Source organism: Panthera onca, chromosome B1 (genome assembly GCF_046562875.1).
Source record: "Panthera onca isolate mPanOnc1 chromosome B1, mPanOnc1 haplotype 2, whole genome shotgun sequence".
In the NCBI taxonomy this organism is placed as follows: Eukaryota; Metazoa; Chordata; class Mammalia; order Carnivora; family Felidae; genus Panthera; species Panthera onca.
In genome coordinates this window covers 81,657,081-81,677,943 of record NC_138342.1, presented here as the reverse complement: position 1 = coordinate 81,677,943, position 20,863 = coordinate 81,657,081, and the positions used below count along the sequence as shown (strand labels likewise).

At 33.4% G+C, this 20,863-nt stretch overlaps 1 protein-coding gene and 1 pseudogene across 2 annotated transcripts in view; one reads left to right on the top strand and one right to left on the bottom strand.

Moving 5' to 3' along the window:
* Positions 1–20,863, top strand: part of STPG2 (sperm tail PG-rich repeat containing 2) — a 596,947-nt gene that overhangs the window by 134,446 nt on the left and 441,638 nt on the right. For both annotated transcript variants that reach the window (XM_078445122.2, XM_060654598.3), the window contains 2 exons: positions 6,771–6,930; positions 14,990–15,150. In XM_078445122.2, the coding sequence (XP_078301248.2) occupies positions 6,771–6,930; positions 14,990–15,150 (321 nt within the window). The remainder of the gene's footprint in view (positions 1–6,770; positions 6,931–14,989; positions 15,151–20,863) is intronic.
* LOC132693459 (U6 spliceosomal RNA) lies at positions 17,959–18,058 on the bottom strand (annotated as a pseudogene).

The window sequence follows — 20,863 nt, the reverse complement described above, 5'->3', positions numbered from 1 at the left end:
GTACAGAGTCAGTTGCATTCTTATACAGTAACAACGAAGCAACAGAAAAACAAAGAAACTGATCCCATTGACAACTGCACCAGGAAGCATAGAATACCTAGGAATAAACCTAACCAGATGTAAAAGATCTGTATGCTGAAAACTATAGAAAGCTTATGAAGGAAATTGAAGAAGATATAAAGAAATGGAAAAACATTCCATGCTCATGGGTTGGAAGAATAAATATTGTTAAAATGTCAATACTACCCAAAGCTATCTACATATTCAATACAATCCCAATCAAAATTGCACCAGCATTCTTCTCGAAGCTAGAATAAGCAAACCTAAAATTTTTATGGAACCACAAAAGGCCCTGAATAGCCAAAGTAATTTTGAAGAAGAAGACCAAAGCAGGAGGCATCACAATCCCAGACTTTAGCCTCTACTACAAAGCTGTCATCATCAAGACAGCATGGTATTGGCACAAAAACAGACACATAGACCAATGGAATAGAATAGAAACCCCAGAATTAGACCCACAAAAGTATGGCCAACTAATCTTTGGCAAAGCAGGAAAGAATATCCAATGGAAAAAAGACAGTCTCTTTAACAAATGGTGCTGGGAGAGCTGGACAGAAACATGCAGAAGAATTAAACTAGACCACTTTCTCACACCATTCACAAAAATAAACTCAAAATGGATAAGGGACCTGAATGTGAGACAGGAAACCATCAAAACCCTAGAGGAGTAAGCAGGAAAAAACCTCTCTGACCTCAGTCACAGCAATTTCTTACTTGACACTCCCCCAAAGGCAAGGAAATTAAAAGCAAAAATGAACTATTGGGTCCTCATAAAGATAAAAATCTTCTGCACTGTAAAGGAAACAATCAACATAACTAAAAGGCAGCCAACGGAATGGGAAAAGATATTTGCAAATGACATTTTGGACAAAGGGCTAGTATCCAAAATCTATAAAGAGCTCACCAAACTCCACACTCAAAAAACAAATAATCCAGTGAAGAATTGGGCAGAAAACATGAATAGACCCTTCTCTAAAGAAGACATCCAGATGGCCAATAGGCACATGAAAAGATGCTCAACGTCGCTCCTCATTAGGGAAATACAAATCAAAACCACACTGAGATACCACTTCATGCCAGTCAGAGTGGCTAAAATGAACAAGTCAGGAGACTATAGATGCTGGTGAGGATGTGGAGAAATGGGAACCCTCTTGCACTGTTGGTGGGAATGCAAACTGGTGCAGCCGCTCTGGAAAACAGTGTGGAGGTTCCTCAAAGAATTAAAAATAGACCTACCCTATGACCCAGCAATAGCACTGCTATAAATTTACCCAAGGGATACAGGAGTACTGATGCATAGGGGCACTTGTACCCCAATGTTTATAGCAGCACTTTCAACAATAGCCAAATTATGGAAAGAGCCTAAATGTCCATCAACTGATGCATGGATAAAGAAATTGTAGTTTATATACACAATGGAATACTACGTGGCAATGAGAAAGAATGAAATATGGCCTTTTGTAGCAATGTGGATGGAACTGGAGAGTGTGATGCTAAGTGAAATAAGTCATACAGAGAAAGACAGATACCATATGCTTTCACTCCTATGTGGATCCTGAGAAATTAACAGAAGACCATGGAGGAGGGGAGGGAAGAAAAAAAAAGGTTAGAGAGGCAGGGAGCCAAAATGTAAGAGACTCTTAAAAACTGAGAATAAACTGAGGGTTGATGGCTGGTGGGACGGAGGGGAGGGTGGGTGAAGGGTATTGAGGAGGGCACCTGTTGGGATGAGCACTGGGTGTTGTATGGAAACCAATTTGACAATAAATTTCATATTAAAGAAATAAATTCAAAACAGATAAAAGACCTAAATATGAAACAAGAAACCACCAAAATCCTGTAGGAGAACATAGGTTTCAAGCTCTGACCTGGAGATAAGGGAGATAAGGGAAACAAAATAAAAAATGAACTATTGGGACTTCATCAAGATAAAACTTTCTGCAGTGAAGGAAACAATCAAGAAAACTAAAAGGCAACCTAGAGAATGGGAGAAGATATTTGAAAGTGACATATCAGATAAAGGGTTAATATCCAAAATCTATAAAAAAATTTCTCAAACTCAACACTCCAAAAATAAATAATTTATTTAAGAAATGGTCTGAAATGAATAGACATTTTTTCCCTAAGAAGACATATGGATAGTTAACAGACACATCAAAAAATACTCAACATCACTCATCATCGAGGAAATACAAAACAAAACTATGAGATATCGCCTCACACCTGTCTTAATGGTTAATACTAACAACACAGGAAACAATAGGTGTTGAGGATGTGGAAAAAGGGAAGCCCTCTTACACTGTCGATGGCAATGCAAACTGGTATAGCCACTCTGGAAAATGATATGGAGGTTCCTCCAAATAGAACTACCCTGTGATCCAGCAATTGCACTTCTAGGTATTTACCCAAATGATACAAAAGAACTGATTCGAAAGGCGCATACACCCTGATGTTTATAGCAGCATTATCATTAATAGCCACATTATGGAAAGATCCCAAATTTCCATTGACTGATGAATAAAGAATACACACACACACACACACACACACACACACACACACACACATACACACATACACACAATGGAATATTACTCAGCCATCACAAAAGTGAAATCTTGAGGCGCCTGAGTGGATCAGTTGGTTGGGCGTCCTACCTCAGCTCAGGTCACGATCTCGCAGTTCATGAGCTCCAGCCCCATGTCGGGCTCTGTGCAGACGGCTCAGAACCTGGAGCCCACTTGGGATTCTGTGACTCCCTCTCTCTGCCCCTCCTCTGCTTGCACTCTGTCTGTCTGTCTGTCTCTCTCTCTCAAAAATAAATGAAACATAAAAAAGTTAAAAAAAAAGAAAATAAAATCTTGCCATTTGCAATGATGTGGATGGAGCTAGAGTGTATTATGCTAAGCAAAACAAGTCAGTCAGAGAAAGTCAAATGCCATGTGATTTCACTCATGTGGAATGTAAGAAGCAAAAGAAATAAACATTAGGGAAGTGGGAAAAAGAAGAGAGAGAGGAAGGCAAACCATAAGAGACTCTTAACTATAGAGAACAAACTGAGGGTTGGTAGAAGGGAGGTGGGTGGAGGATGCACTAGATGGGTAATGGATATTAAGGAGAGCACTTGCTGTTATGAGCACTGGGTGTTATAGGTGATGAATCAATAAATTCTACTCCTGAAACCAATGTTACATGATATGTTAACTAATTAGATTAAATTAAAACTTGAAACAAACAAATAAATAAAGTAGACAAATGGCCAAAAAACCCCTGATATCTCAGATATATAATCCATTTTTATTTTTATAAATAAAAAATTTTGTGTTTTAAGTGTACCTTGTTAATTGCATTATTGCTTTTCCTATCAGTCAGTAATGTACCTATTCATAGTTAACTAAACACTAACACTACCTCTAGCAGTCATTCCTGTTGGTTTTAACTCTTCCATATCTTTCACCCTGGAATGATTATTGCTTTCTTCATCATCCCCTTAAACAAAACAGATATCATATTCTTTTCCATTTCTGAAAATATATTTAAAATATTATAATTGGTGCCAAGTGATATCAAATCAGGACTACATATTAGAAGAACAGAAATAGCATGAGAACTGAGAATCTAGTTGTAATAATGATATTAAAAAAAATCAAAGGTACACACACACACACCCACACACAAAGTATCCTGTTCTTACACAATCATTTTGTGTAGTACCTTAAGTGCTATCAAGTTGCTCAAAGGAGAAATCTGGTATTCATTCTTGATTCTTCCTTGCCCCTCACCACAACATTAATTTATTAGAAAGTTGTAATTTATTAAAATTTATTAAAAAGTTGTAATTTATTAAAAAGTTGTGTTAATTATGTCTCCAAAATATACCTGCAATCCATCTAATTGTCTCTAAGGAGATGCCTCTTAAGTTCCAAAGTAGTAACCTGTAGTCATCTGAAGGTTAATAACATTCCTGAGTTAAGAGAAAATAAATAGAGCTGTACATAATGCAGTTGGATAATTATTACAACTACTTTGATCTGGAAGCTGCCACATTATAAAAGTTTGATGGTATTAAATTGCCATAGAAATATATTAGATATCTTCAAGTCGCCTTAGTGCATACCCTGGAGAATGTGATATGATTACTGTGAAATACACTCTTGCATCACAAATAAAGACCCTAGTGGCAGTGGTAGATATGATCTATCCCCACCCTCCACAGAGAGCCTTCAGAACCTTCTCTGAAAGATATGTGTGTCCTCAAAGATTACATTTTAACACTCCATATATTCATTGGCAAAGTATTATTTATTTATTTATTTACTTATTTACTTATTTATTTTTTTAATTTTTCAATTTTTTAAAGTTTATTTATTTTGAGAGTGTGAGCAGGGTAGGGGCAGAGAGAGAGGGAGGAAGGAGAGAATCCTAAGCAGGCTTCATGCTGTCAGTGCAGAGCCTGATGTGGGCCTTGCACTCAAGAACCGAGATCATGAGCTGAGCTGAAATCAAAAGAGTTGGACGCTTCACTGACTGACCCACCCAGGCGCCCCGGAAAAATATTTTTTAAAATTCAGACTAAACTAAACTGAACTTTCACATATATAAATTTAATAGAAAAATTTTAATGTATGGTTTCAATTCCAATATACACCTTTGGGTGAAGCAATCATGAAACTTGTTGTATTACAGAGTTGAGCAGAAAAGTCAATATCATGAACCAGGGTTTTCAGTTGGAAGAAGGTACATACAAATATGGATTGGGGGAGGTGAGAAAGGACAGATTTTAAATGAAGGTTTAATGTGAACTCATGATTTGTAATACATATATATGTATATGTATGTGCATATATATATGCACATATATATATATATATATATATATAGGTATATATATCCCTGAGTATGTGTGTGTGTATAGATATAGAAATAGGTATAGATAGATATAGATATATAGATATATATTCTAGCTTTGTCTATTAAATAAGCCAAGAAGCAGGGATTGTGCAAAGTAGGTAGAAGATGAACCTGTAACATCTTCTTATGTCATGAAATTAAAAAAAAGTCTCAAAAAAAAAGATGATGACTTATCATAAGGATGTGTGAGCCAACTTTAATGGCTCCCTACTGGTTAAAAAAACAAAAAAACAAAACAAAAAACAACAACACAGTAGTGAATCGCAATAGTTTTAACTGACATTTATATTTCCACATAGATAGTAAATACATAAATAGATAAAAAATGAATAATTGGGGGAGAAGAGAGAGCTCTTGCTTATAGTAGAATGCTGAGTGCTTACTGGTAAGTATAGAGAGAGTATTCAATTTTATAAAATTAAAATCACCATTGGCATTCAAGGACATCATGTACCTCTGGATATGATACTCTCAGAAAGCTACAACATCACCTATTTAGTATGCTATCCAGAAATGTATAACCCGAATATAATCATGAGGAAGCATCACAAAAGCCCCAACTAAGGAAGGTTCTTTTATACAAAAGAGGGGTGCTATATTCTTCCAAAGTCACAAAACACAAGGGAAGGTTTTAGAAATGTTCCTACATTAAAAGAGGCTAAAAGCAATATCTGAACCTAGACTAGATTATATACTGAAGGAGAAAAATGTACTAGAGGTATTATTAGATCAACTGACAGTTTTGAATATTGATAGTTGATTAGATAATAGTATTATATAATTGTACATATAATGAAGTTGATAATTATACTTCAGATATGTAAAAAAATCCATATTTGTGGTAAATACATACCAAAGTATTTAGGGGTAAAGGGCCATGACATATATAACTTTCCATTGACTGGTTCTATATATATATATATATATATATATATATATATATATATATACTGCATGTGTGTGTGTATGTGTGTGCATGCACATAGAGAGACGCACAGGGAGACACATAGAGGAAGGAATGGGTGTAGTGAAATAAAGAGAGAGAAACAGAGAGTGTGGGCAAATGAAAACAAATGGCATAACATGTTAACAACGGGTGAATCTGGGTAAACATACATACATGTATTTTCTGCCTTATTTTTATTCGTACAATTTTTTTCTGTAAATTTGAAATTTATTTCAAATAAAATGTTAAAAAATAAGATTATACAATGCTATATTTCTTAAGAGTTCAGTTATACATATAGATACATATTATTAAGAAGTTAACTATTATAACTTTATAATAAACTTTTATGTTTGTAATATAATAATTTTAAAATTATAAGCTAAATTGGATTTATATATCACTTATATTTGAGATTTTTTAAAAAGATATTTAATGATATTGTGTAGTTAAGTGAATATATATGTTGAGGAACTTTGTCAATTGTATAATTTTATTACATAAAAGAAATCATGTTAGATCATATAGATTTTTATTTTTTATCTTATAAATGTGAAGATTGTCCATACATTATCATGTAGAATCTCATGTTGAGATAATTTCCTTCAAAAAAGTCTATTTGGCTTAGTAAAGTACATAATGCATTACTATGTTAATTTATATATGATTTTACTAAGAGCTATATATTTTATGCTTTAATAGTTACAAGATCTTAATTCATCTATATTTTCTTCACTCCTTTAAGAATTAATTAAACTCCAGATGTTATATTACTAAGATGGCAGCTTTTAATTTATGAAATATCGAAATATACTATAGTTGCTCATTGGTATATTTTCCTGTTCTTTACCAGAGATTTGTACCTATGAAATCAATCACCCCAGCTCCTGGCACATATAATGAATCTCGAACTGCTTTCAATTCCTTGAAGAAAACACCAGGACTGAAAAATACCCCATTTGGTCAGAGTGCTCCTCGATTCACACAGGACTCCAGGACAGAGGAAATGCCAGGTTAGCAATTAATCCATGTATTTATATAACTTAATATTCTTAACAAGATGGACGTAACAAGAGAGTACATTTTTTTTGTTCTGTGGTTTGTGCTGTCATTTTAAATCACATTTTTAAAGTATTGACTATATACTAAACACAGATAGATGAAAAATAATGTACAATTTTAGTAAGATTTCAATTTAACATGTTACATATCATTATTGTAATTTTCTATGGTTTTTCTTTATTCAGTAAATTTCCTAATTTCTCTTGATGGATGTGCATATATGTCAACTATGTGGTCACTGCCACATAATTTAACTTATGATATGCACTTTTGTTAAAATTTTATTTTAAGGATATTCCATCACATATTCTAGTATTCTCACTGGGTATTCTAGTATACAGAACTAAGAATACAGCACAAAAATAACTTATATAAATGTTAAGATATAATTATGTGTTGCTGCATAACAAACTTAGTGGCTTAAAAACACAGAGTTTTCAATTATATATTATTATTTTGTGGGATGCCTGGGAGGCAGAGGTCAGATGAGACTCATTCAGAGTGCATGCATAACTTCAGCATTGCTGCCCCAGGGTAGTTGGTATTTTAATTTGGTAGCTAAGGGCTCCATAGGACCTGGCAGCATTGTACAATGCTTCTTATGACCTAATGTCAGAAAGAGCACATTCTGTTAGTTAATCAAATTACTCAGAGCAACAGAAGAACCTGAAACTTCATCTCTCAATGACAGGAGCAGCAAAGAATTTGTGGCCATCTTTAATTTACTGTAGACTACCCTATGGCCACAAAATATTTACAGTTGTCCTACATGCCTTCTCAAGGCCTCCAAAGTCTCATGAAATTATGAATGTAATCTTGAAGTTCAGGATTTTGTTATCTAAGGTCCAGTATAGTTATAGGTGAGAATTTGTGGGTTTAGTACTTTATATTAGCTTTTGAGTATGACTTTTCTTTGTGAGAAGAGCTGTGAACTAAAGATACACATTATCTGTCCCACACATTCCAAAACACAGTGATGGGAGAAAGAGGATAATCATACTGGATGCTTCTATTCAGAAAAGAGAAAACTGGAAGCCTATAGTAGTCATAGCCCTATAGCAATTCCAAAATCCAACCAAGTACATTTGTCGTTTTCTTGATTAGAGCCCAGTTTGGCTCAATGGTAATGATTTTTTAAGGTCCTTTGTTTTACCTTTTGGGCTCTTGGTTCTATCTTTCGAATCATACTTAAAAAAAAATGTTTTTTTATTTATTTTCGAGACAGAGCATGAGTTGGGGAGGGGCAGAGAGAGAGGGAGACACAGAATCCAATCAGGGCCCAGGCTCTGAGCTGTCAGCCCAGAGCCCAATATGGGGCTTGAACTCATGAACTGTGAGATCATGACCTGAGCTGATGTCAGATACTCAACCAGAGCCACCCAGGTGCCCCACATCCTTTCTCTTCTTTAAGAAATAGGCTGTATTTCTGGCTACTTAACTTGTTTATACCAAGCCCCACCCCTCATGCTCTGGAGGGACTGCCCTTCTCAGTAAAGGTTGCCTCAGTCCCAGTGTGGCAAGCCCTTCCCTAAGAAGACTAGCAGATGCCCCTGCCTGTACCATGTCTCCTGACTAGAAAGTTCTGCAAGGCCTTAGTTCTGGTGGAGTCGGTGTCAGATCTCATTTCACAATCAGATCAGAGCACACCTAGTTAAAACTTGCCACATTCATCCAGGGATCAAATACTGCCCACAGCAGGCAAAGAAAGCCTCTCCAGATTACTGGCCTGAAGGACAGTGCAGCCAAAATGGAATAATAGATCACACACAGGCACACCAGAGACATTCACTGAAGTGCCATGCCATGGACACTACATACCTCTTTTTCATAAGGCTATTACTTTCAGGAGCAGGAGACATAACTGTCTTTTCTAACAGAGAAAAAGGCAGAGACTTATACAAGATGCCAAGATGGAGGAATTATTCCAAATGAAAGAACAAGATAAGGCCACAGCCAGAGATCTAACATATATGTCATATATGTCATATATGTCATATATATATATATATATATATAAAACATATATGTCACATATATATATATAACATATATGTCATATATATATATATATATATGACATATATGTTACACACACACACACACACACACACACACATGCCTGATGGAGAATATAAAGCAACAATCATAAAGATACTCACTGGGCTTGACAAAAGAAAAGAAGACATTAGATAGACCCTTATTACAGTAATAAAATAGTTAAAAAAATAATGAATACAATAAACGAGATTGGAAATGAGCTTGATGTAATGAATAGCAAGCTGGAAGAAGTAGAAGAATGAGTTAGTGACCTAGAAGACAAAATAATAAAAAATAATGAAGCTGAACAAAAGAAAGATAGAAGAATTATGCAACATGAGAATAGACTTAGGGAACTCAGCGACTCCAACAAATGTAATAACATTTATATTATAGGAGTCCCAGAAGAAGAAGAAGAGAGAAAAGGGGCCAGAAAATTTATTTCAAGAAATAATAGCAGAAAATTTCCCTAATCTGAGGAAGGAAACAGACATCCAGATCCAGAGGGAACAGAAAACCGCCATCAAGATCAACAAAAGCATGCCCACACCAAGATATATTGTGATTAAATTTGCAAAATATAGTGATAAAGAAAAAAAAATCTTAAAAGCAGCAAGACAAAAAAAGTCCTTAACCCAAAAGGCTAGCTGGAGATTTGTCAACAGAAATGTGTCAGTCCAAAAGGGAGTGGTATGATACATTTACCGTGCTGAATGGGAAAAATACCCAGCCAGGAATATTCTATCTGGCAAGGCTATCATTCAGAATAGAAGTAGAGATAAAGAGTTTTGCAGACAAACAAAACTAAAGGAATTCATGACCACTAAATCAGCCATATAAGAAATATTAAAGGGAAATCTTTGAGTGCAAAGGAGAGACCAAAAGTGACAAAGACAAGAAAGGATCAGAGAAGATCTCCAGAAACAATGACAAAACAAGTAATAAAATGGCAATAAATACATATCTATCAATAGTTACTTTGAATATAAATGGATTAAATGCTCCAATCAAAGCCATAGGGTGTCAGAATGGATTTAAAAAAAAGTCCCAGGGGCGTCTGGGTGGCTCAGACGGTTAAGCATCTAACTTCGGCTCAGGTCATGATCTTGTGGTCTGTGTGTTTGAGCCCCGTGTCAGGCTCTGTGCTGGCAGCTCAGAGCCTGGAGCCTGCTTCTGATTCTGTGTCTCCCTTTTCTCTCTGTCCCTCCCCTGCTTGCTCTCTGTCTCTTTCTCTCTCAAATAAACATTAAAAAAAGTCCCATCTATATATGACCTATAAGAGACTCATTTTAGCCCTAAAGACACCTGCAGATTGAAAGTTACAGGGTGAAGAAATATTTACCACACAAATGAATGTCAAAAGAAAGCCAGAGTAGCAATACCTGTATCAGACAAACTAGACTTTAAAACAAAGACTTTAGAAAGAGACAAAGAAAGACACTACATAATCATTAGGGGGACAATCCAACAAGAAGATATAACAATTGTAAATGTTCCATGCATCCAACGTGGAAGCATCCAAATATATAAAACAATAATAAAAAGAACTAATTTATAATAACCCAATAATAGTAGGGGACTTCAACACCCCATTGACATCAATGGACAGATATCTAAACAGAACATCAACAAGGAAACAATGGCTTTGAATGACACACTAGATCAGATGGGCTTAACAGATGCATTCAGAACATTCTTTCCTAAAACAGCAGAATACACATTTTTTTTTCAAGTGCACATGTAACATTATCCAGAATAGATTACATATTAGGTTACAAAACAGGCCTCAACAAATACAAAAATATTGAAATCATACCATGCATTTTTTCTGACCACACATTATGAAACTCCAAGTCAACCACAAGAAGAAATTTGGGAAGACCATATGGAGGTTAAAACAACATGAATGAATGAACAACATAAAGAATGAATGGGTTAATCAGGAAATCAAAAAAATAAAAAAACATGAAAACAAATGAAAATGAAAACACAATGGTCCAAAACCTTTGGGATGGCAGCAAAATTGTTCCTAAGAGGGAAGTATATTGCAATACAGGTCTACTTCAAGAAGCAAGAAAAAAAATCCCAAAGAAATAGGCTGTGTTTGTAGTTTGAGCTTTCTCAACCTGCTTCCTGCCTGTAGAAGATTGGGGGTCTATAGCCACTTTTCATTTTGCACTATTGTCTTTTTTCTTCCAACCTTGTACAATTCCTTATAAAAACTTTGTGAGTATATTATTGAATTGACTTCTAATAAAGTACACTGGACAGAAGCCACATTCAGATGTACTTTTTAGAAAAACCCTTCTCTACTTTGGGTCACCTTTGGTACTGCTCTGTTTCCATTTTCTTAGATTCTTAGGAGCACTATTATTTTAGCCAAGAGGGTCTGTGACATATGGCCTTAAGATTCATAGAAGTCCTTTTCTTTAATTGAGAAATTCTGTGAGGTACCATCTTAAATCTTTCTGAGGTCTTTGCTCTCAGGCCATTTCTTGCTTTGAGAGCTTTTTGCTGTACGGAGAGATGGATGAAGAGTTTTACTTTTAAATCCAGAAAATCTTGATTTATTTTCATTTTCTGCAAATTCCCTTTGAAAACAACAGTTTTAGCCCATCTCTTTCTTCCCATACCTTCTCACACATGGCTGAAAATTGTTACTTGGCACTTGTGATGATATTCAGCCCTCAAACTTTCTTAGCCAGAAACTCCTTATTTTACTAGGTATTTTCTTTATTGTCTCAAGCATTAGTATTGTTAAAATCTCTGCCATTACATTATATGTTTTCTTTTTTTCCAGCTTGCAATAACATTTTCCTCCTGTCTTTTAAGCCATCACCAAGTCCTTTCATGGCCCTGTCTCTATGTCTTGAGTTGTTTCAGCTTCTGACCCATCGCCCCTTCCCAAACCATTGCTACAAGTTTTGTTATGGCAATTTGTTATGGTAAGTTTATAGGGGTACAAAATTATTTACTACTCATGCCATTGAGAGGTTGAGTCTCATTCTTCTCCCTTCCAATCTTGGCTAATCTGGTGTCTTTTTTGACAAATGGTATGTGGTGGAAGTGATATCCCAGCACTTCTTTTTTTTTTTTTTTAATATAATTTATTGTCAAATTGGTTTCCATAGAACACTCAGTGCTCATCCCAATAAGTGCCCTTCTCAATTCCCATCACCCACTTTCCCCTGTCTCCACCTCCATCAACCCTCAGTTTGTTCTCAGTATTTAAGAGTCTCTTATGGTTTCCAGAACTTCTTAGGCAAAGTTATAAGCTTTACACCATACACCTGGCCCTGTTGAAACAATTGTCCAGAGCCTCTATGAAGTCTGACTGTTCCAAGACTTTAGTTCTGGAGAGGTCATGTGTAAGTGTTCGACACTTCCCCACCTGAGGCTAGCTCAGTGTGTTTATCATGAATTTGAAGTCCAAATTATTTCTATAAATGAACTTATTGATTGACCCAACTGCCTTAAGATTGGGTCTTGTTTTCAATGTGATGGCCTAGTGTATTATGAATAAAATATAAATTTCCCAAAGGTTAGTTAATTTTTAAAGGATTACATGCAATTTTGATGACCCCCTCCAATCTAATCCCAAGTCTTACATGTTTTAAGAATCAGTGAGAATGGCCTCATGGAACTTTGAGTTTATTTATTTATCTATTTTATTAAAAAAATTTTTTTTATTGCATGTAGAGATTAGGTACAGTAATGAATTGGACCCCTCAGTCATAGGACAGATTTACAGATTACTGTTAGAAGGTAACCCTAAACTAATGTTGGGGTTCCTTGGCATTTCTACACCTACTGAGTGGAAAATGAATATGAAAAACCTCTAATGTAAGTGAATTACATGATCAGGATGGCTTTTCAAATCAGAAGCTTAACAAGGCAGTACTTGTGATGTATACACTGTGAGGTCCCTGTATTTTAAGCACTTAAGTTGTAATGTGTTTTATTGTATTCTCATGCCAGAAAAGAGTCAGATCTGGCATACTTGTCTTTTAATTACCTGAAATGGTGGTCTAAATAGTTTTTATCACACTTTCCATGTACCTTTTTCCTAAACATTACTAGTGGAGGGAATTATGAAGATGACAAGAATAAACCATAGTAGCATTTAGGTTTTCTGAGAGTTGGCACAAGAGACTCTTTGGTAGAGACTTTTTAAAAAATGGTTTGTTTGTTTGTTTATTTATTTATTTATTTGGAAGAGAGGGAAAGAGAGAGAGAAAGAGAGAGAGAGAGAGTGAGCGTGAGCAGGGGGGAGGCAGAGAGAGAGGGAGAGAGAGAGAATCCCAAGCAGGCTCTGCATTGTCAGCACAGAGCCTGACATGGAGTTCGACCTCACAAACCATGAGATCGTGACCTGAGTAGAAATCAAGACTCAGTTGCTTAACCAGCTGAGCCCCCCAGGCGCTTCTGGGAGAGACTTTTGAGGAAAAGATGTTGGAATTGGAATATTTGAAAAATTTGGAAGATTTTAGGTAGCTTGTTTGAGAAAAATCTTCTATTTTACAATGTATAATGATTTAATCATTTTTAGTCCAGAAATGACCTAAAGTATCATTAGCCTCATAGTATTCAAAGTGCTCACTTGTCAGCAACTTGTTTCCTACCTACAATGAAAAAGGAGATTGCACCAAAATGTAAATCAACACAGTGCTTCCTTTATGGAGAAAGACTAGTTATAAAATGCCTAGGGAATAGTCAATTTACATTTAATTATAAGCTCTTTTTCTGGTAGATTGTTTTTGGATTATCAACAGCCCATAGACCACATTTTGAGTAGTACTGATCTAGTCAGTTTCTGTATCTTCAGACAAAGAACTTGAAGCCCAGAAAAACAAATGAGATTGAAATTACATTTTATATCTATTTAGTTGCAGAGCTAATTTAGTAGAATTCGGGTAACATGAATACAACCAGGTTAAATGTCCTTTCAAGTATATATTACATTTTATGGATATTGCTGCTTCCTGGAACTGATGTTTTAAAATTACTGAATTATAAAACATATACAAATATTTTTTCAAATATTTTAATGTTTTGATAAAGCTTTTCTCAATGACATAAAAAGTTTGTATTATTTTGATTGAAAAAGATGTTATTTACTCAGATTGCCACTGTAGAAAATATTTCTGGCTATAAATATGTCCTGAAAGGTAAAAGGCAAAAATAAAATAACTGCTGTGATAGGAATATTGGATGATAAGTGATTTTTTTCTCCCAAATTGATTTTTAATGTTGCTATATCAACTTTTCAATACTTTTTGGCATCAAGAATTCCTTTCTTTCGTTTGTTCTTTCTCCTTTCCTTTCCTTTCCTTTCCTTCCTTTCTCCTTTATTGAGATATAATTTATACATAAAATAATTCATTTTAAGTGTAAAGTATGATGAGGTTTGGTAAATGTATGTGGTCAGGTAATCACCACTACAATTAAGTTTTATAACATTTCCATCATTTTAAAAATGTTTTCTCTTTCCCCTCTGCAGTTAATCTCCACCTTCTCCAGGCTACTGTTACTGTCACTATGATATTGCATTTTCTGGAATTTCATATAAATGGAACATACGTTATTCAGGATTTTGTGTCTGTCTTCTTTCACTTGGGATCATGTTTTTAATGTCCATTCATATTGTTGTATTTATATTTCTTTTTATTGCTGAGTAGTATTTTATTGTTTGAGTATAGAACTTCTTTTTTTTTTTTTCACTACCTGATGGACATTTGGGTTGTTTTCATTTTTCTTGGGAAAATACCTGGGGTTAGAAATTCTGGGGCATATATTAAGTATATGTTTGGTTTTATGAGAACTTGAAAAATTGTTTCTCAAAATGTCATACCATTTTACATTCTTGCTAGTAATATGTGAGTTCTTTCAAAAAATTACTTTATTTAAAGTTATTCAGTTTAAAAGAATTAAAAGCATATTTATTCTTACATATGATATTCCTCATGATTTTAGGTCCTGGGTTTTATAATATCCTAAACAATACTATGATTGACAACATTAGCAATACCTACTTGAAGAAAAAAAAGAAAAGTGCATTTGGTTCTTCTGTTCCTCGGACTCTCTTGCTGGTTCAGAAAAAAGCTTTTACTTCTCCTGGTCCTGCCGATTATCAGGTAATTTGTGAATACCAAAATAATATTCTTTATATCTAATGCCAAGACTTAGGGTTTATAACAATTACATGTGACATATTTTCCCCATTATTTTAAGCCATACTATTATTATTGAAATCATTTTTATATGGTAACTTATGACATAAGAATAAACATTAATTTGGTTTGCAACTATGTTTGTAATTTCTTTTTTAAAAATGGATCATATTCTTTATTTATTTATGGATGTCATATGTATTTGTTTAAATATTTATCTTCATTTTAAAATTGCTCCACTATTTTCAGAGAGTAATTTAAGTTTCCTTTACATGCTCTTTGTGGCTTTATGATTTTTGTGTACAAGTCTTACCCATCTTTGTTAGATTTCTTCCTTTGTATTTAGTGTTTCATGTTTTAAATTCTATTGTAAATGGTACCTTTTAAATATTTTCATTGTTTAGCTTTCTGTTATAGGTATAAAAAATATTATAATCTTTATTGAAGATTGCTTTACCAATGATCCATGTGGCTTGCTAAATTATGATTAATTCTACTAATCTATTATTAGTTTTGAAAAAAGTTTCCTCAAGCACATTATGCCACCTGTGAATGATAGTTTATATTTTTTCTCTAAGTGTTTCATCTTTTATATATATTTATTCCTTACTGGACATCTGTATCCCAAAACAAATCTCAAGGAAATTAATAGGAATTAAAAAATATTCAGTGTCCAAGAAAATAAAATTCACAGAGTGTGATATCCAATAAAAAAATAGGTATGCAAGTAAGCAGGAAAACATAACCTAGAATCAGGGAAACAAACCAATAGTAAAAGACAAGAAATTACACAGATGGTAGAAATAGTAGACAAAGACATTAAACAGTTATTATAACTACATTTCATATTCAAAAGGTAGAAGAAAGATTGAGTAAATTGAGTAGAGAAATGGCACAAATAAAAAGACACAAATTGAAGTTCCAGAGATGGCAAGTATAATATTTTTAAAAAGTACACTATCATTAACAACAGATTAGGAGGTTTAGAAGAAAAGATTAGTGAACCTGAAGACGCTGATAGAAACTGTCTGAAATGAAACACAGTGAGAAAAGAGACAAAAGTAGTGAATAAAGTATAAGTAAACTATGAGACAATTTGAAGTGGCTTAATATATGTGTAATTAGAGTCCTTGAAGGAAAGGAAGGAGTATGGGGTCATACAATAATATTTCAAGGAATGATGACTGAAAATTTCCAAACTTTGATCAGAGCTTTATAAAAACTGACATATCCATGAAGCTCAACAAACTTGCAGCAAAAGACATTAAGGAAACTATGCAAAGGCATATTATCACCAAATTGACTAGAATGGTTAAAAAAAATTCTTAAAAGCAGCCAGAGAAAAAGAATATATAGTATTGAGGGGCAAAGTTATCAATGGGAGCATATGTCTTGTGGGAAATGATGTAATCAGAAGACATAGTGCAACATTTTTAAGTATTAAAAGAAAACAGTTGTCAAACTATAATTCTATAGCAGATTAAAACATCTTTCAAAAATGAAAACACTTGGAATATGTGAAATATATGAAATATATATGTGTGTGTGTGTGTGTGTATGTGTGTGTGTGTGTATACATATATATGTATCTATACACAAGCTGAAATAGTCATCCTTCAAAGACCTGTAGTATAAGAAATGTTAAAGTCTTCCAGGCAGAGGAAAATATTACCAGATGGAAGATGGAATCTGGGTCTATATAAAGTAATACAGAGTATCAAAGATGATAACTATGTGAGTAAATATAAAAGGCTATTGTTGTATTTCTCATCTTACTGAAAGCAGACCATCTTACATGTTTTTGATTTACTGATAATTTACTTTCACATAAGGTAGAGGAAGCTATGGGAGGAACACATACTCTAGCTTAATTTTGACTAAATAAAGGAGAACTAATTGAATAGAAGGGAAGAATCATTTCACAAATAGTGATCATATTATTTTACAGTTTAGAATTGTCAAACAAGGGATTCTGGACATTGTTAGGTATGTACAAGGAATTTAGATTATCCCTGTTTCAAAATGATCATCAGGAAACAAGAAATGTTCTTAAGATCAGAGACTCTTAAGAGTAAAACTGGCCTGTAAGGATTGACAGGAAGAAAATCTCATGAGTAAAATTCTGACAATGCAGTTTTGATTCACATTAAAATTTTAAGAGTACATTTTAAAAGGACATTTTAATATATGTGTATATATTTATTATTTATTCTTTCTCATTCCTAAAGAATTTGAGAAAGTTTAAAAGAATGTACATATGGAAAAGTAAAAATAGCTAACATTTAGGGTAAAAGATATAGATAGAACAAATAGATATTTTACAGATAGAAAGTAAATAGAAGTTAAACATTGGGGAAGTTTGAACATAGTTGTCAAATCATAAAAGGACATGTACAGAACACTGGAAACATGGTGTCTGTCCTATAGTTGACACTCAGGAAATTATAATTGAATAAATGAATAAAAGAGGCATAGAACTGTAATTAAAGAAGCTTAAAGAGAAAGACAATTTATTGTAAAAAATACTATGGAAAATTAAAATTAGTTTGTATAAGTTTAGTTTAGCCAAAAAGAGTAGCTAGAAAGATAAGAACTCTGCAGGGATAATATACGGATAGTAGAGCCACTGAACTGCTGAATTGGATTTGTCTTTCCTATCAGGAAAAGTATTTTTATTCCAGAAAGAGTGGAACACACATGGTTTATAGGAATGAATCCTAAGATATTTATGGTGGTAATGTAAGAATATCCTAGTGCTTTACAACACTTTTAAAAGATGAAGTGAAATTAAATTTGCATGTCATTTTTGCACAGGGGGCTAATCTTCTCTGTGATGTTCCAGTTTTAGTATATGTGCTGCCAAAGTTATCACTCTAGTGCCTTAAATTAGTTAAAAGCTTCAGATGTAGCTGAAATAGATCTCATTGTAATGAAAGAACAGCTGTAAATCATTACGGTAATCTCCAAGAGATGCTGAAGATTTGTAGGCATAAAAGAAAAATAAAAGTAAATGAAGGTTTTTCTTATTTAAACAAAAATTAAAGTTTTACAAAGTGAGAAGTTCATGAATTATTACAAAATTTTATTTTATATATATTCTAGTGTAAAAAACGTATAACATTAAATTTACTATCTTAACCATGTTTAGCTGCTGATTTAAGTGTATTTTTAGTGCCGCATGAACATTAGTAGTTTTTAGAATATTTTTGTTGTATTTTATTTAAAATGTACTAGAAGTTCATTATTCTAAGTAACCTGACATTTAGATTTAAAAGAGTTATGAAAATTATTACTTGCAAGAAATTTTTAAAAAGCTCTCATTATAATCTTTATTCTCCACTGCATATGCTGAGACAGTATAGCATAGTGATTATGAGCATGATCTCTGGTGTCAGAGTACTCAAGACTACTTGGGTATATTTTCTTCTGTCACTGACTTTGTGTAAGTTGTTTAAATTCTTAGTAAGATGGAGATCATAATAGTACACACCTTAAAGCATTATTATGAATACTAAATGAATAAATACTTGTAAAATACTTTAAATAGGTCCTGGCACATAGTAAGAACTTAATAACTTTTGTTACTGTTACTGACGATTAAAAACTACCTATAGGTATAACCCAAACTGTTTTAGTTTACATAAAATTTAATAAACTATAGTCAAGAGTGAAAAATACACCCTAAACCTGAGTTTTAAAAATCCAGTCTGATAAACTGTGTTTAACTGCACAATTAATTCACTTAATATGATTGCTGACAGATTTGTGTGTATAGAAACCAAACTGTTTCATATATTCTATTGGCTCACTTGTTTTAGGATTTTTTCTTACCTCACCTTTTTTGAATTAATCAAATATTTTGTATTATTCGATTTCATCTATTTCCATAACATTTTTAGTTATGTATTGTTTTATAGTGTTTTAGTGGTTGCCACCAAAATTACAATATGCATCTTTTACTTTTTGTAGTTTAATAAAAAGGATTATTTTTACCACTTTTCCAATAATGCTATCTTAGAACATTTTAGCTCCATTTTCCTACCTCCTATTTTTGTTTAATTATTGTCATACATTTTAAGTTTACATATATTTTAAATTCTTTGAATATTATTGTTCTGTACAGTTAATATTTATTAATATTTACCCAAATATTTACCCTCTCTGTTGTGTTTTGTTTCTTTCTACATTTCTGTTTTTCTATATCACATTATTTTTCTTCTTCCTGAAAAACTCTCTCTATTGCTTCTTTTGGTCAAGGTCTGTTGATGAATTATTGTATACTTTTGTCTGAACATGTCTTTATTTTGCCATTTTTAATTTTGGGGGGTTGGATTTTTAGGCTGGTAGTTATTTTCTCCCAGCACTTTAAATATGTTATTCCATTGTTTTAGGTCTTTTGTAATTTCTGTTGAAAGTACATTGTCAAACTTATTGTTTCCCCTTGAAAGCAATTGATCCCCCTCCCCCCTTTTATTGGCCTGTGTCTTTGATGTGTCAAAAGTGTGATTTTCTTTATATTTATTTGCCTGAAGTTTGCAGAGCCTCTGGTTTGATGTCTTTAATCACTTTTAAATAATTTTTGATTATTATATCTTTATATATTTCTTCTGTCACATTCTTTCCTATCTATATTTTTGGGGCTCTAATTAATATATATGTTACACCTATTCATTATGCCTCAAACATCTCTTATAATCCCTATGTTTTATTATCCATTTTTTCTCTTAGTGCTTCAGTTTAGATATGTTCTACAGACATATCTTTCAATTCATTAATCTTTCTTTAAAAAAACTGTGTTTCAAATGTTATTAAATTGACCTAAATTCTTAATTTCAGATCTTCTATTTTTCAGTTCTAGAGTGAATTCTATTTAAATCATTCTAAAGATTTCACTTTTAGGAGAAATTCTTCATGTTTTAACTATTATTTTCCATTTTTTTTCTGTTTTCTTGAACACATTAATTATAGCTATTTTAAAGTTGTGTGTACTAACTCCAACATCTGGATAATCTATTGTCTGTTGTTATTTTCTGTTATTTTTTTTGTCTTGAGTTTTGATCATGAATGTCGGTCTTTTGGCATGCTCACGAAGTGTTAATAAAATGCCAGATATTGTATACAATATAGAGACTTTAAATGGTGTTACCTTCTATTTGAGAGAGTTTATACTTTCCTTTGCAAGTTGGGGAGAAGTCAGAGGAGATCACCTTAAAGCAATAATGAATTCTAGTGATTATAGTTTTTTTAGGGCTTAGTTTATTTACCTCTGGTTTGTTCATTTCCTTAAGTGTAGTCTCTCTGGGGATTTCAGCTGTGAGCCTGATGTGTTCAAGACCCCTTGCTTTGTCAGATTCTGAATTGCAATCTTTAATGCATATGTTTTTTAGTATTTTGGTTCAGATTTTTAGCATCACCCCTATCCCTTATCCCCTGGCAAACGTCTTCATGGAGAAAGAGATCATGTGTTTGAAGCTTCTTAAATCTGCAATTTTGCCATTCTGGCTTCACAAGACCAAAATAAGCTTGTTTCTCAATGTTTTAACAGCATCCCTCTGCCAGATCTAAACTCAAATTCTCTGTTGCCTGTTGTGAGCAAATGCTACCAGGGAGAAAGCACCTACAAGGCAATAGCTCACTTTTCAGAGGTTCTACCCTCTTTAGACTCTTAGCCCCTCTT